Genomic DNA, 24,501 nt, shown 5'->3' with positions numbered 1-24,501 from the left:
AAAGTTAATTACTGGACATATGCATAGGTGTACTGCACACACTGTAATGTCACGCACTTACGGTTTATTCACCTTGTCGTGCTCAGTCCTATAATGATACTACGGTAGACACCCACATATTGGCAATTCATCATTTGTGCCCCTTTACTTTTTCCAAAACATTTTTTGTCTCCTTAACTTTTTAACGTCCAAAAATAATGTTGCGCTATTGAATGGAGACAAGTCAGACACTAGCGCCAGGTGGAAAATGGCCACTCAGGCTGAAGCTTTTTCCTTTAGACCGCACACAAGCTCATTAATTGGCTTTCTCAGGCTGCCTTCTTGCGAGCATGACAATAACTGACAGAACGCAGCAGCTGACCAATCAGCAGTCAGATGCAATCTAAGAGCAAGTTGGCCTCCACAACAATTCTTCTCAACTTCACAACAATTCTTCTTAACAAAAGAGGAGAAATATAACCTTGGAGAAAGATGTAACTTAAAACCTTTGTATGCACGTACAACACTAAAGACCTTCAGTATATCAGTATGTGGAATTAAATTATGAAATGGATTAAGCAAATAAATCCAACAATGTACTAATATGATCCACTTCAAGAAACTCTTCAAACTTAAAGTGTTTACAAAATACAAAGAAGAAGAATCATGATAAACATTCTGAATGTATTTCATCCATCCATTCATTAATTTTATAGATAATCTTATTTATCGCACCATATGAAATATAACTTACTTCACTCATTATTGTTGATGTATTTATTTTTTAATGTTATTACTTATGGAGTATATTGTGAATACAAACCCAACTTGAAACTCTTCACTTAACACAGACGTCATTAATGTCATCAAAGCTCACCTTTAAGCATGGAACAATGATGAAGTGATAAATGAAATGTAAAAATATAATAAATCTATATGTGGCAGCATAAGATAAAGTTATGAACATGTTAGATTTTTGCATATCATTGCCATGACTGTGGTGTGTTCAAGTACCCCTGATTAAAGTTAGAAACAAAGGTTTAAAGACTCGGGAGGCTTAACCCCAGGAGATGCACGAAAAATAACAATCATAATAATGATGTATTAATATAATTAGTATTATCCACTGATAATAATCATATCAGCTAATATCGAACAGTAAAGGAAGCATCGACCTATTAATAATCATATTTAAGTGAATAATGACAGATTATATGATTACATTCAGATGCTGGCCATTTTATATAGATTTTTGGCACCATTTTTGGGGGCCTGAGGGTGATTTATCTAGATATGCTCTAGATATGTTAATCCTGCCTTTCAACAGTCCAAAACCTGTGATTTTTAGATGTGTTTGAAAAAGCTAGTTTCAACCAAATCCCTGCAATAATTACCTGTGTGTGTGTATGGGGTGGCGATATTGGGTTGAGTTTGGGGTGGGCCCTTCAGGAGTCATGTGTATGGGGGCCCAGACTTCGGTGACACCTCTTTGTATCGATATATAGACTTTATATACTTTGGCAGATGTCTACGGAGTGGCATTCTCGTGTTGTAACTGCCAATAATATAGAACCAACCACTGCATCATACTAAGTGATGTTTATAATGCTGATTACCCTAATGCACATGAAAGCAGCAAGGTATTACAAAACACTCCCTGTATGCACTTTGGTGATAAATAATATAGTGTAATAAAGTGAATATCTGAAGAAAAGTCAGCCTCCTAAATCCCATCTGTTAATGTGATGACAAGTGCAATTAAGACATTCATGCAAATGTCTATAGTGTATAAACAGCATACAATAGAAATGTTGCTTTCACTGTACAATATCTCAAATGAATGTCATTTGCTGTTAATGACAACACATTTTGCAAGCAGGTGTTCAGGTTTCACAAGTCTATGAAAAAATGAAGAATGGATTGGTGAAAAAGGCGCATGTTAATGACAGACTGGGGTTTTTTTTAGAAGGTGGTGCACCCAGCTTGCTGACTCTGCAGGTAATGGACGGAAAGCAGCAGATGCTATATTTGCTTCACAGACATCTGCATTTTTTTGAATTGAGCTTGTCTCAAGTGCATTAATGAACAAACACACAACATAGTTAAGTTGATTACTTTGATCACTCTTTGCACAAGGACAAACTCGATCAAGTTATTTTTAATATATTGCAGATTTGGTAAAGTTTAGTAAAGACGTTTTGTCAATGCTTTGCATGGACACTGCAGACCATCACATAAATGGGAAACTTATTCGCAGGGTCATTCTCAATGCATGTGCTGAAGGGACCAACACACAAGGAAAGAAATTGTGTTAAAAATAGAGCATTTATATCGGATAGAAAGTGAAGCTTGATGGAGATGAAATGTGAAGATTGTAACCTTTTTGTAACCTTTTTGTGCTTCTATTTTCTACAGCTCATGTTTTGTTGTTATTCTGCCAATATTGTGCTGAATATTTGGTGTATTTCAATTAAAGAGAAAAAGTTGCAGATGTATGACACAACTTGCAATGAATAAATCAAGTAGTGTTCACTGAATAACACTGTGGTACCTCAACTTAAAAGTGTTTCGAGATAAGAGTCAAATTTGAATTGCAAGCATCCCCGCCATTAGTTGGCGTAGCAAATGTCACAGTGAACGTCGTAAGATCTGCCCAAAACATCTAGTCTTCCTTGCTAGCATTAGTTTGTAGCTGGAGATTGACATAAATGTGTTTTTTCAAGCATGAGAAGGAAGAAAGTGGGACACTGCTGAGAAGACCAAGCGGAAGATAGTCATTGAATTAATGAAATAAATCATTAAAGCAATTTGAGTGTGCCACTGCTAGTCTGCACCATATTGAAGCAGAATCAATCTAACAAGAGCTAGAATGTTAAATAATATCAAACGACGAACATGTATCCTTGAAAATATGGAGAAGCTGCTGATGGTGTGTTTGACTGAGAAACAGCCGGAAGGACATACAGTAGAAGTCCACTCTCCAAGGTAAATGTTGTATTTTATTATTACATTACTTCATAGAAATACTGTGGTTGTCTGGTAGTACATTTTATTTAATATTTCATATCTAAAAGTTTGATTTTCTTTTGTTAAAATTGTGTTTTTTTGGATGGGCCAACCACCAATTGATTTTAATTCATTTAAATGAGAGACATTGATTTGAGTTAAAAGCGCCGCCACATAACCAATTAAGTTGGTAAGTTGAGGTACTACTGTATCAGTAAAGAATAATAATAAGACAAAAAATCTAATATTTTTAATGTAGAAACACCAATTATATTGATTTCAATATGAAACATCGATTTGAGATACAAGTGTTTTTAGTTAAGAGCACCATCACAGAACTAATTAAGCTGGTAAATTGAGATACTACTGCACTTTTTTCAGAGCTAACAAACACTGCATTATTCTCTGGTTAAAAAAAGGTGAGAAAACAAACATCATGACAAACACAAAGGATGCATTTTACGCTCTCACGTTTTGTTCTTTCTTTTCTGATACTTTGTCACCATGTCTTGCAAACTGCCAGGAGTGTGGACGACACCGAAATGGGAGCAAAACAGAGAAAACAAGAGAACAGGTGAGATATGCACAAAAGTAGAATATCAACATTGTTCTACTATCATCCATTGTAAATCTGCTGCTGGCCTTCTTTCTCGAGCGTGTTTATGCATTTTGTCAAGACGAAAGATCAGCAGCAGACAACTGCCTTAAACCATTTTACAAGTATTTGGAGAACAGACAGGAAAGGCATGATGCAGAATTACAGAACAGGTTAAAACAATATCACTGCTGGAAGACAAAGAATAACAAGTTATGATGGACAGGCTGCCTCAGTGTTTGAGAGCATTCAGTGTTACTACAAGGTTCTAACCATTACATTGATATTTTGTACCTGTTGATTAGGTCGTCATTGTCATCACTTTCCATTTCGTCCTCGATGGCGGCCTGCAGGTCACCTATCCTCTTGAAGGCCAGTTTAAGGTCCCCTTGTAAGCTCTGATTTGCTGCCTCTAAGCTCTCAATGTCCATGTCCTGGACATTAACAGAAAAGCCTTTTCATATTCTGGGTACTAACTAAGATTATAACCCTCGAGCTCCCCACACATACCAACTCGTGTTTCTTTCGGCTAGCCTCAGTCTCTTTCTTGGACACCTCAGTCATTTCTTCTTTCATGTCCCTTATTTGTCTCTGCATCCGCTTGTTCTGCTCTTTCTCTCTGTTCTCTGAAGCAATACATTGGTTTCTCTCCTCAGTCATCTTCTCAAGGTTGTCCTTCAAACGACCAACCAGAGTCTAGGGAGGAGAAGTACATGTTCGTTATATGAAGATATTGCATTATGCTTGCATTATTACTGTATGTCTGAGAGTAGGGATGGGCGATGCAGCCTAAAATCTATATTGCTATATATATTGCAGCTTCTTGCGATAGCAATATACCGTATATCACAAACGGGTTATAATTTGGCTGCTGATGCATGCGGTAACATATTGAATCATTGTCAGTTTTATTATTTACTCAAAACTATGTTTAATCTACTTGCTTATTTACTGTTAATGTCTAGTTGCTTTCTGTTCTGACATGATTCTATCTACACGCCTGTTAAAATATAATAAGCACTTATTATTCTGTTGTTGCACTACTTTACATTAGTTTTGGGCGATACTACAAATTTGGGTATCAATCCAATACCAAGTAGTTACAGAAGCAGTATTGGCTAAAGCAATGTTCATGGCGCCAAGTATACAAATCCAGGATTTTTAGGTTTAAACATACACAATTAGCTATGAAGCTAGCATAAAACATTAGCATGCTAATATAAGACACGTTAGCATACTTCTAAGATGGCACCAAGTATCAAAATCCTGCTGTTTTCTGAAAAAAGCGAGTAGAAAAAGTGGTGTACCAATTCAATGGGCAAAAAGATGGTGTTTTGCCTCAATTGCATCGCCATGGTAACACAAATTGTTCCAAAAATTAGGCACCGATGTAGGCGCAATTGAGACCTTTCCAACAGTATAAGATATGTTGGGGTTCGTTTGCCAATTTGTCCGATATCAAACGCAGCAGAATAAGATAGAAGACATTAGCTTGCTAATATGAGACATTAGCATACTTCCAAGATGGCGCCAGGCATCAAAATCCATGATTTAGATATTCAAACATACAAATTGAGCTAAAGAGCTATCATAAAACGTTTGATTGATTGATTGAGACTTTTATTAGTAGGTTGCACAGTGAAGTACATATTCCGTACAATTGACCACTAAATGGTAACACCCGAATAAGTTTTTCAACTTGTTTAAGTCGGGGTCCACGGTCGGCATGTTAACAGTAGCATTATGACAAAAGACAAGTTAGCATACTTGTCAGATAGCGGCAAGTATCAAAATGCATTATTTTAGGTGAAAACATACAAAATCTGCTAAAAAAGATTGCATGCTAACATTAGCATGCTAATATAAGAGATGTTAACATACTTCCAAGATGGCGCTAAGTATCAAAAGCCATGATTTTTAGGTTAAAACATACATAATTCGCTAAAAAGTCAGCATAAAACATTAGCATACTTACATTAGCGTTCTTATACATGACCAGATAAGAGGACGTACCAAAATGCACTATTTGTAGGTGTAAACATACAAAATTAGCTAAAAAGCTAACATAAACACTGCCATGCTAATATAAGAGACGTTAGCATACTTCCAAGATGGCTCCTAGTATCAAAAATCATGATGTTTATGTTTAAACATACACAATTAGCTAAAAATGTAGCAAAAAAACGTTAGAAAGCTACCATTAGCATGCGTGTATAAGAAATGTTAGCATATTTTTAAGATGGCACCAAGCATTCAAATCCATGATGTCAACGCACGTTAACTGTTAGCATATTTGCTAGACACCACCGAGTATCAAAACCATGATTTTTTATTGGGGTGGCCATGTTGTCTGCCCATTAGTTACGCCACTGTACAGATACCAGACTGAGAAACACCGGTTGAGAGGGCCTGTCACGTGGCTTCAAAGGAAGTCATCTAAATTGGCTGCTGCCTGTGGAGGCCATTTGACAAGTCCATCTATCCATCCATTTTCTACTGCTTGTCCCTCTCGGGGTCGTGTGGGGAACAAAAGAAGATATTAAGCACCGAGCTACATGAATGGCTGAGCTAGAAGAAGCGGTAATCTTGCTCTGACTCAGTTTAAAGAGTGTACCAATTAAATTGGCTCAGGGGTACCTATTCAATGGGCCCATAATAATAATTTTCCTGAATAGCATCGCCATTGTAACACAAATTGTCCCAAAAAGGAAGTAGTGATGTAGGCGGAATCGGGACCTTTCCGACGATATAAGATATGTTGGGATAGGTTGCCAATTTTTCCGATATTAAACACGGCAGAAGAAGAATTATACTATTAAACTGTGAAGTCCAAGCAATAATAAGATGGGTGCTTGTATAGCACCAGGAAAATAATTAATATTTATATTATTTCCTTATTCCCTTTTATTACATACTAAATGTGTATTAAAGTCAATAGTGCAAAATAATTTAACCAAAGCAAAAATGACTATCCATCCATATAATTTCTACAAGTGGCTCTTATTTCCAAAAATGACAAAAAATGGTCGTGTAATTAGCAAACATATCGATCTAATCACTGCAGTATCTGTTGTGACTTGTTTCTATTAAAGTAAATACACCATTGTATCTAAAAAATATATTGACTGAGTGTATTTTATTTTGGTAAACCGGATGTACTGTGAAGGGCACTCAGCAGGATGTTTAAATGTGTTTTATTCTTTACTAATAAGAAGTAATGTTGCTACTAATAGAAAATATGAACATTTAATTTCCGCCAAAGACAAAACCAACTGTCATCAGTGAGAATATTTCACTGTGCTACAGAAGCAACTATATACGTGATACTATACTATGTCGTTAATGTCGATATTTGCATCGTTGAGTTGCCGCCATGCAGCCAAGAATTATTGATTTAGAAGCTGCACTGTGGAGGAACATTAGCCGGTAACGAGGACGCTACTTTGCGTCGAGGATGCCTTCTGTCAAATTTGCGGAACATCAACATGCATTATCACACTATAACGATAATATTAAAAACTCTTTCATCGGCTAAATGTATATAATTTATATTGTATATATTGCGCAACATTCCATTTGATTTGTGTATTGCTTCACAAAGATTCATTAGAATGTTTGCTTCTTCTCTTACAATGCAGTGTATACACATTTTCCTACCTCTTGATAAGTATTAAATCACACGTCAAGTTGAATTTGTGCTTTCGCTAAGAATGTTCTTTCCAATTTAATGAGACACAAGAATTTCCTGACCTCCAAACGTTTAATCTGCGTCTTCTCATACTCCAGTTTGGTCTCGAGCTCACGGATCTTGGCCTCCTGACGGCTCACGAGAGACTTGTCCACCATGGACTGCTCCTGGAACTCCAGCTGACTTTGCAGCGAATGAAGCTGCGGGGAAGTAGACACACTTTGATAAATGCAAATACACACCCACTCTTCAGAGGGCTCTCATTGCTAATTCTTGGAGCTTAGCTTTTCAGCGTCCTGTTAAATAAAGGCGAGGAAAAATCAAACATCATGTGTATGCAAATTGAATTAATGTTGACTTTTCACCCTCTAAGTAAATGCCACATGTCCAGTGTGAGTAATGAGTTGCAGATAAGCTCCGTATCTACTACCAATGGTGCAAGAGGAGTTTGAAATGTACTACTGTAGAACGATAAGTGGCCTTCCCATTAATTCTCATGTAAAATCTACACCTGCATTGTCAGTTTTTGACAAGAAGAACAGTATGTGCAACTAATATTTACTCCAGCTGAAACATTTACCAGCTACGCATATGGTGGTATAGCTTGTTTTTCATACACTGTCTCAGTTTAAGTGCAATTACCGTATTTTTCGGACTATAAGTCGCAGTTTTTTTCATAGCTTGGCCGGGCTCCAGTGCGACTTATATGTTTTTTTCCTTCTTTATTATGCATTTTCGGCAGGTGCGACTTATACTCCGAAAAATACGGTACACACTTTTTTATGAGTGCAGCTGCAAAACGGTAATATTCTGCTAACTGATGGTCCTCTGTACTGTAGTTTTGCAGAGAGGCTGTTCTTGCACTGTCTCTTTGACAGTGGAGACAACATTTGCTCATGCTAAGAGAACTATACAGGCTGCATGGTTCCGCCACTTAAAATGTACCTGACATGCGCAGAAAATGTGTTCCACCTTGTATTGTCTGATAGTGTAAAAGAAGGGTGGGCAACCAGGCAGTTTCCCAAAAACATGTCAAGCACTTAAGGCAGTGGAGTCACGACAATGTGACGTGTTGTGCCGCAAAGCGCTCTCACTCAAGCAGTTGATGTAAGCCAGGTGTCACCAACTAGTAGCTTGTGAGCTACCGGGAGCTCACCAGCAGTATTCATTTTGTTGACTAATAACTTTTGTCTTAGTTATTGTCAACAACCTATTTTTCCCTGACGTAAAAAAAAACTGATAATGAATCAAATCAAAATGCACGTTGAATAAGACGACAGACAACAAAGTAAACTGACATTTTCGTCATCTAATAGAAACGTGACGAAAATGTTGAAAGAAACAAAATCCGATTATATTCAAATTTGTCTTGTCCAGGGGTGTCAAACTCAAATACAGAGTGGGCCAAAATTTAAAACTGAACAAAGCCGCGGACCAAGGTTGAACAAATTAACCTTTTGATGGGGACCCAAACAAGTTTTGCATTAAATATTGAACAAGCATGGCTTATATAACTTTATAGTGACATGCAAAATCGAATTTCAAATAATAATAATAATAATTCAAAAATATCAATGGCATATCAAATACAATTTAAATAAAAATTGAATGCCTTCTTTTTATTTGCAGCGTTCTGAGGTAAATATCAACATTAACTTTTTCCACAGGCTAATAAATTTGAAAATAAAATAATGAATAAACCAACCATTCAGGACTTTAAACTGCTCAGTTTGCAACACACTGATCTAATCTGATGTGCCCAAGCCAGATACCTGCCATCTTTTCTTGGATGCTAGTTCATTAATGTCGGGGCTCAGGCTTTGAGCTGAGGCAACCTTCGAACGGAGGTGTTCATAAGTCATTATATCTCGTATTCCACAGTCTTGGGGGCGTGCCTTACATGCACTGCTTTTAACGTCCTCTACGAGCTGACGTCACGTCCGCTTTTCATCCTTTCTAACAACATGCCCGCCCAGTCACAAGATATTAGCGGCTTCTGTACGCACACTCACGTAAATGCAACGCATACTTCATCAACAGCGATACAGTTTACACTGAGAGTGACCCTATAAGCAACTTTAACATTGTTAGAAATATACGCCACACTATGAATCCACACCAAACAAGAATGACAAACACATTTTGGGAGATCATCCGTACAGTAACACAACATAAACACAACAGAACAAATACCCAGAACCCTTTGCAGCACTAGGTGTTGTGCCGGATAATGCACCCCCGGCGTAGAATGCACTCCCTTACGGGAGTGTTATATCAACTAAAGCCCACACTTAAAGTTTCCACGTGCAAGATTGAATCTATTTAAAAAAGTTATTTGATAAGAAGTCAAAAGTGCAGTCGCTGCTGGGCCACAACATTAGGTACACCTGCAGCACGGATTTCATATTTCATTCATTCACAACTCCTCCAACACGAACATTATTGTTTTTGCACTTTTGGCTTCTTATTAAATAACTTTTTTAAATAGATTCAATCTTGCACGTGGAAACTTTTAAGTGTGGGCTTTAGATGATATAACAGTCCCGTCAGGGGGTGCATTCTACGCCGGGGGTGCATTATCCGGCACAACACCTGGATGCTACAATATACACCCCCGTTACTTGAATTTCTCACTGCGAAAACAATAATGTGTGAATTTAACATGTTCCACATTGTAATATATGAACACCTGGGAGACAGTGAAGAGGACATATTTTATTTTTGGCGCTATGTGATGACATCTACACAACTGTAAGTTGAAGGTATGTGTATATGATAAGAAGGCATTCATCGTAACTCCGTTTCACAACACAAATACATACCTGCTTTGCCAGAGGCGAAGCATAATAAAAATAGAAAAAGTGCCTGAATGATATTTTTTGGCATTGACCATTGTATGCATAATACATCATTCCTGACCATAGTATCATTGTGTTAAACAAGTAATTTGCAGGTAGTCTAAATACAAGTGATTTTAAATAAACTTTAAAGAATCATTTTTTTATACATAATATTTTAGTTGACTTAATGTACTAAAATTTTAGCTGACATAAATTTTGTGTAATTTCATTGACTAAAACTAAGTCAATTTAGATGACTAAAATTAGACTAAAACTAAGATACATGTTTGTCAAAAGACTATGACTAAAACTAAATTAAAAACTGTTCACTAATTGATTTTGAGTAGCTCACCAATGACTCAACTAATATTTGCTTAAACGCTCAGTATTTTTGTTATTGTTCAGTTCAGACATTCGACCTCTATTTATGATAAATTACCACAAAATAGCACAAAAAGATCTGCTTCTTGATTAAAGTACAATTAAAGGTAAAAGTTAAAGTACCAATGATTGTCACACACACACACTAGGTGTGGCGAAATTAACCTCTGCATTTGACCCATCATCGTGTTCACCCCCTGGGAGGTGAGGGGAGCAGTGAGCAGCAGTGGTGGCCGCGCCCGGGAATCATTTTGGTGATTTAACCCCCAATTCCAATTCTTGATGCTGAGTGCCAAGCAGGGAGGTAATGGGTCCCATTTTTATAGTCTTTGGTATGACTCGGTCGGGGTTTGAACTCACGACCTACCGATCTCAGGGCGGACACTCTAACCATAAAGGCCACTGAGCAGGTTAATTAAAGTACAATTCAAATGTTGCCAAATATATAAAATACAAAAAGTGATTAAAAAATAAAATACTGAACCACAAATAAAATGCAGATGTTGTTGATTTTTTACTACAAAATGTGAGTTTTGTTAATGTTGTGGTAAAACAAGCTTTTTTTTATTATGATGTAATCAATGTTGTTCCTTGGCTTTTCACCTTAGTGCCAGCACTTGGATAAATGAAGTGAGAAACAATTGAATTCAAGAGAGGTGGCGTTTGTAAGTCCCCCTGCCCTCCTTACTGGTCGATCATCGGCGTCATGAGTCTTCAATAAAAATGTGTAGTTATTCATTTTGTTCGTCATTGATACTCATTTTGCATTGTTTCTGCATGTAAAACAATAATTATTCTCCATAAAATGAGTTTTGTGGTAACATTTTTGGGTTTCTGGAGGTGTTAACTGGATTTGGACATTGTTTCCTATGGGGAAATTAGTTTCGGTTTTCAACGGACCCTTTGGAACGGACTAAAAACAAAACCTGAGATACCACTGTATTGCCAGTTATCACAACTTCCTCGTAAATTGGGGTAAAGATATGTTGCAATATTCTTAATGTATAAACTGTAAAAAAGCGCTATACAGTATATATATATATATATATATATATATATATATATATATATATATATATACATATATATATATATATATATATATATAATTCACTTCACTTTACTATAAAGAGCTTTGAATGTTAAGAAAGTAGCTAAAAAATTCTATTTCCATTTTATTTGTATTTCATTCTTTCAATATCAAATAAAAATAATTGATAACATAATAACATTATTTTAATGAATGAAAAGCATCAGAAAGAAGAATACACTTACAATATCTACCCCCAATGAACACAAGCACAACATTAGCTATTCAAGTCAGAATACTATTTAGGGCATATTTCTATTTCATAACATACGACAAAAAATCAATAATTTTTTTTTTTTTTCAATAACACAATCCAATTATTATGAATTTGTTCTAAACATATGTTTTATTTAAAGTTTAAGTATTTGAACAGATAAAGTCCAATAAACAATAAATTGATTGTTGTAGTACTATAGTATTTTCAAATATTAAAGCAGTGTCTGGAATGTATTTGTGTTGCTAGTTTGTAAGGCAAAGGGTAAATAAATGAATCCTTTACTTTGTATTGGCCATAACGCAAAATCATATTTGTGTGTGGAAAGGCAAAACTGAGCTTTTTTGGTTAGTGTCATAAAAAAATAATAACGTAGATTTAAAACCATATTAAAAAAAAAAGAAGTTTTTTTTACTTACTGGTGTTGGTTTCAGATGCACTCGTGGCATGTGGAATTAAAACAACATCCAAAAATGTAAGTGTGTACTGATTACAAAGATGATTATAAAGTTGATGTCCATTGTCTCTGTACATCTGATATATCACTATATTATGAATAGATATGTTATAATGTGTGTAAAGAGGTAGAGTTATTATGCCAGCGTTAGAATGACAAATGGTGAGGAAATGCCAAAACTGAAAAATGAAAAACGCAGTCTTTCTCTTTCTCTGGCGGTCCAACTTTAATTGTGGCAAGTTGTCACGAATAGGGTTGCATTACGAACACCCATAATTATGAGTATCGACAAGCAAGTAATTTTTTATAGTTCTTTATGTTTTGTATTGCTGCAATAATTATGACAATTTGTTGTTAAATTATATTTAATTACTTAGGTTATCATTAAATTGATATAATTCAAGTATTTGATTTACTAGACCTGAATGTCACAAAATATAAATAAAAAGGCATTGATTTTATTTACAAAAATGTGCATGTTTTGTATTTTTTTAGTACGGGTCAGGCACCGTTTTTAAAGTACCGATATGGCACTAATATCAGTTAAAATGTAAACAATGCCCATCCCTTGTCATTAAATTGTTTGCTTTTAATCCTCAATATGACATTTTATGGGTGTAATTGGAATTTTCAGGATCCTTGCAAGGGTCAAATGCTTTTTAGTCATATTCTAATGACTTATAAAATCAAAGAGAGCTGTAGTGATAGTCCTACATAAGTGACTTTGCATCTGAGGCAAGGAAGATTTTAAAGTTTTCCTTTGATTTTACTTAAGAAGCCAGATTGCTCTCTTACTAGGGAGGAGATAACAATTTCAAGGTCAAATGCTTTAAAATGGCTATTGGCGCCTGCGGCACAGTCTTAACGACGCCTCGCAGCCCGAGGCCAGAACCATTCTCATGGGTGGGCCTTGTAGAGAAGGAAGTGGAAACAACACTTTGCCTCAAGTACGTTTTGATAAAACTGAAACAGGAGCTGTCGGGTGGTAGCTCCATTGAAAGCATAAACAGATTATGTTCACTTCTATTAAAATGTAAGCTTTTGACCAAAGGAAATAATATACCTGTATGTATTTTGTCTGAGCTACAGTCATCATCAAAAATGAAAACGATAACCATACATAAATATTTGCAGTACACAGGCTTTGGCTCGCAAATTGCACTCCGACAGAACAACAACGTAAAGCGCAATTATTGTGATTCGATTAAATGGGTGCGTTAAACTGTTTAGCATATAAATGTGAGGAAAAGCTGAGCTTCAACACTTATATGACAGACTCGACAGTAATTGAATCAGTCAGCCTAGAATAAAAAGACCAACACTGAGGAGGATGAGGAGCTTGAGGTGCACGACTAAACCATATGTATGTGGAAATTCTGCACAAATATATTCAGCTCTGAGATATTGTTACTGTTCTAAGAACTTTGCAGAAAATAAAGACAAGAAAACAATCATAACAAGAGCTAATGGGGTTATGCTGCAGACCTAAAGTGAACTGTACATCCTGGTCTGGTCAACTGTCCTGTCACTCACAGGGACATTAATCAATTATACAGTCGCAAGGTAATAGGATGTGTTACCTTCTCTTGGATTTCCTGCTTCTCCTTTGTGGCCTCCTCCAACTGCGCCTGGAGGTCACTGATTTGGCCCAAGTCTCTGGCAGACTAATGAAAAAAAAAAACAGATTATATACACACACTCACACACAGAGTTATATACACACATAGAGTTATATATAGCTATATATACAGTGTATATACAGTTGTGGTCAAAAGTTTACATACACTTGTAAAGAAGATAATGTCATGGATGTATTGAGTTTCCAATGATTTCTACAACTCTTAATTTGTTATGATAGAGTGATTGGAGCACATACTTGTTGGTCACAAAAAACATTCATGAAGTTTGGTTCTTTTATGACATTTTTTATGGGTCTACTGGAAATGTGACTAAATCTGCTGGGGCAAAAGTATACATACAGCGACATACATTATACATTTTGGTGATGTAGAGAAGTTACAATCAAATCAAATTAGCTTCATGGCATGGCCCCTTAACTTCATGTGAGTGATTATGATTGACGACACCTGTTGACTTCTCTGAGCCCATTTAAATAGGGCTCATGTGATGCAGTCATTAGACTCGGTTACAAATGCGACAATGGGAAAGTCAAAGGAACTCAGCACAGATCTGAAACAAACTAATCATTGACTTGAACAAGTCAGGAAAGTCACTTGGAGCCATTTCAAAACAGCTTAAGGTCCAAAGAGCAACTGTGCAGACAATTGTTTGTAAGTATAAAGTGCATGGTACATTTTTGTCACTGCCACGATCAGGAAGAAAACGCAACCTATCACCTGCTGCTGAGGGAAAATTGGTCAGGATGATCAAGAGTCAACCGAGAACCACCAAAAAGCAGGTCTGCAATGAATTGGGAGCTGCTGGAACACAGGTGTCAGTGTCCGCAGTCAAGCGTGTTTTGCATCGCCATGGACTGAGAGGCTACCATGAAAGAAGGAAGCCCTTGCTCCAGAAGCGACACCTTAAGGCTCGTCTTAAGTTTACTGCTAATCACATGGACAAAAATAAGACCTTCTAGAGGAAAGTTCTGTGGTCAAGCATGGTGGTGGTAGTATTATGCTCAGGGCTTGTTTTGCAGCCAATGGAACTGGTGCTTTACAGAGAGTAAATGGGACAATGAAAAAGAAGGATTACCTACAAATTCTTCAGGACAACCTAAAATCATCAGCCCGGAGGATGGGTGTTCCAACAGGACAATGACCCCAGACACACGTCAAAAGTGGTAAAGGAATGGCTAAATCAGGCTAGAATTAAGGTTTTGGAATGGCCTTCCTATAGTCCTGACTTAAACCCCATTTAGATCATGTGGCCAATGCTAAAGAAACAAGTCCATGTCAGAAAACCAACAAATCTAGCTGAACTACACCAATTTTCAATTTTGTTAAGAGGAGTGGTCAAAAATTCAACCAGAAGCTTGCCAGAAGTTTGTGGATGGCTACCAAAAGTGCCTTATTGCAGTGAAACTTGCCAAGGGACATGTAACCAAATATTAACATTGCTGTATGTATACTTTTGATCCAGCAGATTTGGTCACATTTTCAGTAGAACCATAATAAATTCATAAAAGAACCAAACTTCATGAAGTATGTGTTCAAGTATGTGCTCCAATCACTCTACCTATCCACCTATATATATATATATATATATATATATATATATATATATATATATATATATATATATATATATATATATACATGCATGTATGTATAGCCAAGGTTACTTTGGTTTATCTGTTAAACAGTGCTCAATACTGTGCTCAATAAAGTGGAATATTCCTTCGGTCAGGGGTAAAACACGGAGGCTAATTCATCTATAACATGTATGCAAAGAACAAAACGACTTTTGGCAACTCTATCCTGTAGCCATGACCCCCTTTGGTAATATAGTGCAACAACGTAGTGGGGTTGATGTGTTCGTGTGTGGGTGATGTTTAAGAGTTCCCATGGTTGTGAACGCACCATGCCTAGAAGTTGATTGGCGGAGAATGACAGTGTTGCTCATAAGAAGTTAAAGACAAAAATAGACGTGTGTGCAGGAGGAACAAATGTACATGTTGGAATTGAGCTTGTGTTAGCATAAGATTGACAATAAAACATGACTGAGCGTCGGACTTGGTGTGCACTTTTTCTGGATGCTACAATACTTCCGGTGTTGTAACCTCTGTTTACGATAAGTTACGTCAGAAATATACATTCTCGCTGGCTACAAATAAATACTCTAGAACTACAGTACAACGGGTATGGAACTTAAAGTGTTCAGACTGTAATCATCCAAATATGATTAGCAGCAAAGTAGACAGCTGTCAACGTTGTGGCTCGAAAAGCGAATGAAGGCGACAAGATGTAAGCTAGCTAGCTGGTTAAGTTAACTAGCGAACTTGTTTAAGTGCTCCTGACGTCTCCCTGTCCTGCAACTCAGTGTGGCGTTCAGGCTAGAGGAACAGCAAGCACCTGCGGCTGAGGCGAGCGTTCAACACATTTTGTTTAGATTGTATTTTTAATGATATTTCAATAAATTAAAAAAACGTGAAAAAAACAAGTGATGTTTTGACATTCAAATAAATGTTTAAAAAGGTGGATTTCCTTGTTTTCTCTGACATTTCACATGTCTGATTTTAATATAGACTCAAATATATGTCAAAACAAAATATAGAATAGAGCAGATTGCTTCTCCCTGCCTTATATGAACATAACAACTTTTGCCTTCTGCTGCCTACCAAGAGATTTGTAGATAATATTAATAGATGTGTAGTCCATAAAACATTTTGCAGGCTGAGGCGTGATCAGGTGTACCTGGGAGACAGCAGCTTTATGTTTCTTCATCAGCTCATTCATGTCCTCCTGGTCTTCCTCCACGCGAGACTGCATGTCGTTCTTCTCACGTTGAAGGCGGCTCACCTGTTCCTGTAACTGATCAGGGAACAGAGACAGGAAGTACTCATGAGCTATAACAAATGGTGGTTAGTAAAATGTGGAGGAGAGTATTGCCAATAATCAATAGGCTCATTTAGGCAGAAACATTTGCAACTTGCTGGTGATGTCCAACAGAGGCATTGGTCATTTATTATGAGACATTTCCAAGGCCTCCCCTTGCCACACAGTATACAACAATTAACAAACATCCCCAAAAACCCTTTGTCAACAAGTTTGAAATGCAGCCAGTACCGTTGTATGACAGTTATTGATAAATGATAAGCAAACAAACCACATTATTTTTTTACCATTAGCGCAAAATGTGGAAATCAGACATATTCCAAAAGGCATTTATTCTAATGTCCCACAATGATGTGATGGTGCTTGAATAATAATGTTTATGTCTGAGTAAGAGTTCTTACATAAGGACTTTACATAAGGACGGTCAGAGAAACAATAAGTCAACATTATTACTTTTATACTGTTGGCTATAAAGGGAATAGCATTATCATGATTAGTATTAATGCACCTGGGGATAGGTTGATTGGCAACACTAAATTGGCCCTAGTGTGTGAATGTGAGTGTGAATGCTGTCTGTCTATCTGTGTTGGCCCTGCGATGAGGTGGTAACTTGTCCAGGGTGTACCCCGCCTTCCGTCCGATTGTAGCTGAGATAGGCTCCAGCGCCCCCGCGCCCCAAAGGGAATACGCGGTAGAAAATGGATGGATGGAAGTATTATTGTTGAGTATTTAGTAGTGGTGGATTCTAAATGTATTCATATTTTTTAAGAATCGATTATAAAAAAATGTTTTTGGATTCATGAAGTATTGACAAGCAAAACATTTTTTGCACATTCTCTATGTTCTGTATTAGTGTAATAATAATTAACTGTTTTTTGAGTTCATGAACCCCTTTAAGTATTTTACACTTGTATATATACATATATACAGTATTTTTTTTTTTTAAACAAATATATTTTTAAAAATATGTTTCTTAGGCCATCTGCACATTTACCCGCTGTACATAGTGTATACGTTATATGTCAGGAGCCAAGGGAAGCTATTTTAACCTGCAACCTGTTTTGAAAAGTTTTTATCATAATTTATTTACCAATTAAAATATTGCAAGAATCGGTATGAATCGAAAACATTGTTAAATCCAGAATCGATTCTGAATCGAATAGTCAGCCCAAAAATCGAATTGTGAGTTGTAAGATTCAGATCCCTAATATTTAGAGCTGAAACTATTTATTAATTGGATTAGGAAAATAGCTTTGATTTCTAGTCTGTTGCTTTGATTAATCGTTTAATAAGTGTAACTAATAAAAAATTATAACATCGAGACCGCATAGAGTGCACATAACTTTTAAGTAGACGGACATAGTTTCAACACATACTTTGGTGTGCGGGTGCCGTGATCTGGGTGGTTGCGAACAGCAAATAGTTTTTATTTATATATTTTCAATAATGCATACATGTTAAATATTACATTTTAATGTTGATGATGTGCATTTAAAAAGAACAAAGCTTACGACATGCTGAAATAATGTTATTTCAACCAGTTCCCTTAAAATACGCATTAAGGCTATGAAGTGTTTTATCCAATTATTCGATTAATCCAACAAACTCCAAGATAGATTGTTTGATTACTAAAATAAGTGATAGCTGCAATCTTATGTGTATTTATTGATTTATTTACCTCACAAACAACATGCATGGAAGAGAGTCTTAATTGAGGTGTAAAGAAATGCAAATATAATGGGTTTCATCTGGCTGTCAACAAAGGTGGACGCTTTTCCTTCTCTCCCTTATCTCTCCTGCTTTGCTTCTTTTTTTTGTCTTGTCTTAACTTTCTTAAAATCTCTTTTTAAATTGTTCTCTAAAATAAAAACAATGGAATTGATCAACTGGCCTCTCAACGAAATGATCTTCTTGACGAGTAGCTCGGGTTTGGGAAAACCTGCCTATCCTGATGGAAGGTTTATTGCTCGACACACGATGGACTTTTGGGAGAAGAGGGGGTCTGGTGCCCGGTGACTCAGTCGAGGACGTTGAAGATATATATACTTATTTGGAACCATGAAAACAGGACATCCGCTGATTGGAATAAGCGTTGCCCTAGTCTATGGACAAATCGGAAGGTGATGGCAGTCATTCATAGTACCCTAAAGCTGCCAAAAATAATTGAATAATGGACAGAGCTGTGGCAACTCAGACTTTGGCAATTTCTGAACTGAATCGCAAATTGGATAACATCTTGGGGAAGCTTTCCGCTATGCAAGGTGAAATTATGATTAATTTGGAAGCCAGAACGGACAACTATTAACACCATTAACACGTTAACGTGTGTGATTAATAAAAAAAAGAATATCGTATTATCATAATTGGATGAAGATTATTCACACTATTTGTTATGACTGCACGTAAACCCGAAAGTGTGCGCTTATGGTTACACAGTGTAAAGATGAGCGATGAGAGGCAGCCAATTTCACTTCAAAACATACTCTGGTCCTGTCTTAACTTTGTTGACTAAAAATGGTCGTCTTTGTTATCGACATTGACCAATGAAAACAAAAGCACATTGGCTAAAACAATAATAAAATGAGTTGACAATTAAGTCAACAAATTAAAACGAGACAAAAATGCTGACAGACGAAATCCAGTCATATTTAATTAAAATGTTATTTAATTTTAACAAAATATACAATCACAGTTGCATGTGAGAGAGGGACGGGTGGAAAAGCACGGAGGGTATCCAATCAGAACTACTGTCTTTGTCAGGCATGGTGTTTTGATTTTTCACCCGAAAAAGCAAGACTCAATACAAGACATCAATACAAATATGTCTTCTACATTGGAAAGAAAGAGAACAGAAGACATATGGACGCACTTCAACTTTGCCGGTGTAGACAACAAAACATTTTGTAAACTCTGTGGCTCAATTTTCTTCCGCAAAAATACAACAAACTTGAAATGCCATTTGCAGACAGAGTATAGGGACATCTTCGCAACAAAATGAGTCATACTGTACTGAATTACTGTTACTATTAAAGACGGTAGAGCAGAGCAAGGCCGTTTACTATACCTCATGTCCAAAAATAAATACTTACTTAAAAACAAATTGCTTTTGTAGTAGCCCAAGATGCCGCGATCTGAGCCGAGCTTACCCGCCAATACATATACTTTTACAGTGCACTTTAATCGATGTTCAGCTGATGTTCTGTTCAGCTATTAATTGCACAACTTGACAACCCAATTGACCAGATTTGTCATGTTTTAAGCAAACACACAAAGAAAGACAGCTATTTGAGATATATATACTGTGTGTGTGTGTGTGTGTATATACATATATATATATATATATATATATATATATATATATATATATATATATATATATATATATATATATACATACATTCGTTTTATAACATTGGTTGCTGTATTTGCACAAGATGGTGGACAATTATTGTGCACACTTTGTGTACTTATACACAATATACAATAAAACTAGTTTGTTTCTTCATATGACCATAAACATGCAAACATATTTTCATGCACTGTACAATGGAAAAGAAAATGGTTATGATATTATTGAACATGACAGTTAAAATGGGATTTATCTTAGTTATGGACTCTAAATTGCCAACAGTTCATGTATACAACTTTTAGTATATAATTAATGTAACACTGAATTACGTATAGCAGTTCTCATTACATTCTTAATTTTAAATTTTGAGCATCAAATACTTGGACTTTCATATTAATCTTATAAATAAATACAATTGTTTTAGTAAAGTGTACACACTGTGCATAATTTCACTTTATACACTCCGCTTAGAGCAAGTGAATAGCTCTACCCAGCTCAGGTTTTCCCCTTAATTGTAATTGAATGTGGCCTGCCGCCACAGCATTGTTTTTTTACTTGAAAACAATTCAAAGTAATATAATATATTGGTAGCCCTTAAGAGAAATCACACCAAAATCTGATGCTATTTTTAACTTTTATTACCAATCCTATGATAACAAACGGCATAATTCCAACAGGTTTTACCTCCCGTGCAATGACTTTAGTCTCGGTGATTCCGCTTCCCCAGACACACAACAACATTTCTTCATTTTCCGCCAATCACCTTTCAGGCACAAACAGTGTATTTGCAAACATGGGAAAATATGACATCAAATCCAAACCACATGAACATAAAACATTAACACCAGCTGGTCGTTACAGTATGAATTGATATATATGGCCTATTATTTGCGCACTATTGACAAGTGATGTACCAAAAACTCAACCACTGAAAAAAAACTTTGATTACCTTAAAACGCGCTTTAGAAACCGGATGAAAACAAAACGCACGCCAAAGTCTGGAGTGTTGTCAGGATGTCTACAATGTGAGACCATTGCAGTGAACTAGGCTCTGAATCCCTCTCCCGTTTCTTAAAGACACCTGGGATGTTGACTTTTGATTGATTGATTGAAACTTTAGTAGTGGATTGCACAGTACAGTACATATTCCGTACAATTGACCACTAAATGGTAACACCCGAATAAGTTTTTCCGACTTGTTTAAGTCGGGGTCCACGTTAATCAATTCACTCTGTTCTGTGATGCGGAACAAAGGGACTTACAGGCCTACAGACAAACACGCACCCATGGACTGCTACAAAGATATGCATATACACCTCAGCCCCCATCTCACTTTCGCCGTTCACCCCCCGTGGTATGATGGACAACAAAGAAACACCCTTTGTGGAAGCATCTTTGGGCTTAATGCCCGCCCTTCCCCCCTTAGCGAGTCTTACATTTTTTGTGTCCTAACAAGTACACAGTATGTGCTTTGCTCAAGGTTTTTCTGGTCTCAAACTGAGCCCTCCAAATGGGAGCTTAGTTTGGGATTTGATTTTTTCCTCCTCCTTTTTCCTACCTTTTTTACGGGGCGCCGCCCTTGTGGGGACCCATCAGTCTTCCTGTTCTGTCTACCCTGTATACTGTGTGTCTGTTCTTGGACGGGTTTGTACTGAAAATGAAATTTTGTTGTACTTTTTAAGTACAATGACAATAAAGGTCCATTCCATTCCATTCGTAATCTTGGGAGAATAGTTGGAATATAATTATTGCAGTTGTATTTAACGTCATTCCATCACAACTGATGTGAAACTCACCGATGCTTTAGCTTTGGCCACATCTTCCATTTGTATATGTAGGTCTTCTATTTCTAACTCCATGCTCTTTCGAGCTTTCACTGCCGCCGCACAAGTGAACTCTGACTCCTCCAGCTGTGAGAATCAACGAGAAGGTGAGGGACACACATGAGAAGGTCAAAGATCTGTTTAGCTTTCACAGAGCTTTGTCTGTCTGTGTCTAAGACCGTCACAAAGTGAAGAGTGCCTTACTTGATTTTTGAATTGAACAATCTCCCTCTTGCTCGGGGCGTTACTCTTCAGGTGGTCCAACATAATCTGAGCATCAGCAAGCAGGACTTTGGTTCTCTTCAAGTCTTTCCTCAACCTCTTCTCAGTCTCCACGTCCCTCTGGCTCACCTGAATGACAAATCATTCGTGTCTAGCCAGTGTGGATAAACATGGTCTCCTTTTATCACAACTCTCAGCATCCGGCGGTGCTCAGCAACAAATTAAAACACGCACGCGCGCACACGCACGCACGCACACACACACACACACACACACACACACACACACACACACACACACACACACACACACACACACACACACACACACACACACACACACACACACACACACACACACACACACACACACACACACACACACACACACACACACACACACACACACACACACACACACACACACACACACACACACACACACACACACACACACACACACACACACACACACACACACACACAGGCTGTGCTGTCAGAGGATGAAGATGAGACGGATGGGACTACCTGGTCCTGTGCGCTCAGCAGTTTGGACTCCAACTCACGTCTCTCACGCAAGACTTTTTGCTTATCGTCGTACTCTTCCTCCAGCTGCACCTCCATCTGTTTCAGCTGAGACACATGGACACAGCGTCAGGGTGCAAAATAGACAGGCAGTAGACAATATATTCAAGCATCTTGGCTGTGTAATTAATAGAATATAAACCGTGAACAGTACATCTAAATAATCTACTGTATGCTCAATATAAGAATAAAATACTCTGTATAGTTCAGTATAGTCATTTACATAAGAAGGTTTTTACTGTAGTTTGCAACAGTGTTGAACCATACTTGATTATGCAATGTTTCATAAGGTAAGATTTTGTCTCTCCCATAAAATTGGAGAAAAATAAAGTTGTTGTCATTAACAGAACGTTACAGTGACAAACAATCTCACCAAACTACATCGGCAAAAAGCATGTAATATTGCTCTTCTGTAAATAGGCTCCAACTCACCCGTGACCGTAATGAGAACAAGCGGTATAGAAAATGGATAGATGGATGAACTGCAAACAGTAAATGGGTGATAATGCAGTGTGATGCAATATAATAACCATTAAACCGATGTGGGTTGATGCTTTGATAGAGCTCTCATGCAGCTAACCAATCATAACAAACACAGGCGTCACTAGATTTGAGGTTAATTAGAGACTTATTGTGACCACCATTTGCCTTGACTATTGTAAGCACAATCCAAGTTTTAGGCCTATATTTTCCTCACACACTTATTATTCAACCCATTTTAAATTGTAAAATGTATATGTACTCAGCACAATGATGACGCAAGATGACCGTAGAACAGATGGTATCTCAGTCACCGTCTAGCCTTTCGTCCTGTTGCCAGGCTGGTGCTACAACCGCGCTTCCGTCTGCTGTGACGCGGCATTCATCTCCCTAAAAAGTGTTGAGTGGTGGCGACTGAGTCGTTCTGACAAGCTGTCCCAGAAAGCGTTTCTCCACACTGCGTCTACATAATCCACATTGTTTGCCTGTTCAATTCCAGAAACGACTTACATTTATTAACTCGACTCAATACGGTACCTGGTAATTGATACTGGTATTTTTGTGTGTCTGAATGTGTTATTAAAATGTTAACTGTATAAAAAAATAACAAAAAACATGTTTATTCAACATTACGCTGTGCTGTCCGTATCTTACTTCAATACACAAGGCAACATAGACTGGTGCTAGCTTAGCGTAGCATGAAGATCAGCAAAGTGAAAACATAGGTAGGGTGAAACAAACAACAAAACCAACAAACAAAGGGTGATGATTAGCATTACACCAGGTGACAACACTAATCATAAAATGAGGACAGGTGTGCAATGTTCCCTCTAATTTTTCATGTGTGTGAGCAAACGCAAAAACTCCCTGAGCATTCAGTGGAGCCCACGTGAGCAACATCAGACGTGCACACTGTGGCTACACCAGCAGCACACCTGTCCCAAACCTGACTAAATAACAAGTTAAATCTCCATCCATCCATCCATCCATTTTCTACCGCTTGTCCCTTTCGGGGTCGCGGGGGGTGCTGGAGCCTATCTCAGCTGCATTCGGGCGGAAGGCGGGGTACACCCTGGACAAGTCCCCACCTCACCGCAGGGCCAACACAGATAGACAGACAACATTCTCTTATCATTATAATCAAATGACAGCAGTCATTTCCATGAGGTTATTTTCTCATATAAGTGTTTAGGCCCACTTACAATGACAATAACAAAAAATATTGTTTTTCATGAACTGTGTACTTGTATGGTTGTCTGGGTGGAGGTCCTGCTTT

The 24,501-nt window shown here is 37.2% G+C and overlaps 1 protein-coding gene across 8 annotated transcripts in view; it reads right to left on the bottom strand.

The window, feature by feature from the left end:
- The window catches only part of LOC133607458 (unconventional myosin-XVIIIa-like), a 187,099-nt gene that overhangs the window by 17,196 nt on the left and 145,402 nt on the right, over positions 1 to 24,501 (bottom strand). For 6 of the 8 annotated variants that reach the window (XM_061962091.1, XM_061962088.1, XM_061962094.1 and 3 more), the window contains 9 exons: positions 22,689 to 22,793; positions 22,144 to 22,290; positions 21,913 to 22,026; positions 16,627 to 16,743; positions 13,831 to 13,914; positions 7,331 to 7,468; positions 4,091 to 4,276; positions 3,875 to 4,014; positions 3,457 to 3,501 (listed from right to left, as the gene is read on the bottom strand). In XM_061962091.1, coding sequence (XP_061818075.1) covers positions 3,457 to 3,501; positions 3,875 to 4,014; positions 4,091 to 4,276; positions 7,331 to 7,468; positions 13,831 to 13,914; positions 16,627 to 16,743; positions 21,913 to 22,026; positions 22,144 to 22,290; positions 22,689 to 22,793 — 1,076 coding nt within the window. The remainder of the gene's footprint in view (positions 1 to 3,456; positions 3,502 to 3,874; positions 4,015 to 4,090; positions 4,277 to 7,330; positions 7,469 to 13,830; positions 13,915 to 16,626; positions 16,744 to 21,912; positions 22,027 to 22,143; positions 22,291 to 22,688; positions 22,794 to 24,501) is intronic. The other 2 variants (XM_061962093.1, XM_061962096.1) reach the window with 1 other exon arrangement.

This window comes from Nerophis lumbriciformis, linkage group LG09, assembly GCF_033978685.3.
Source record: "Nerophis lumbriciformis linkage group LG09, RoL_Nlum_v2.1, whole genome shotgun sequence".
Taxonomy (NCBI): Eukaryota; Metazoa; Chordata; class Actinopteri; order Syngnathiformes; family Syngnathidae; genus Nerophis; species Nerophis lumbriciformis.
The sequence above is the reverse complement of the archived record's forward strand: the minus strand, read 5'-3'. Positions and strand labels throughout refer to the sequence as shown.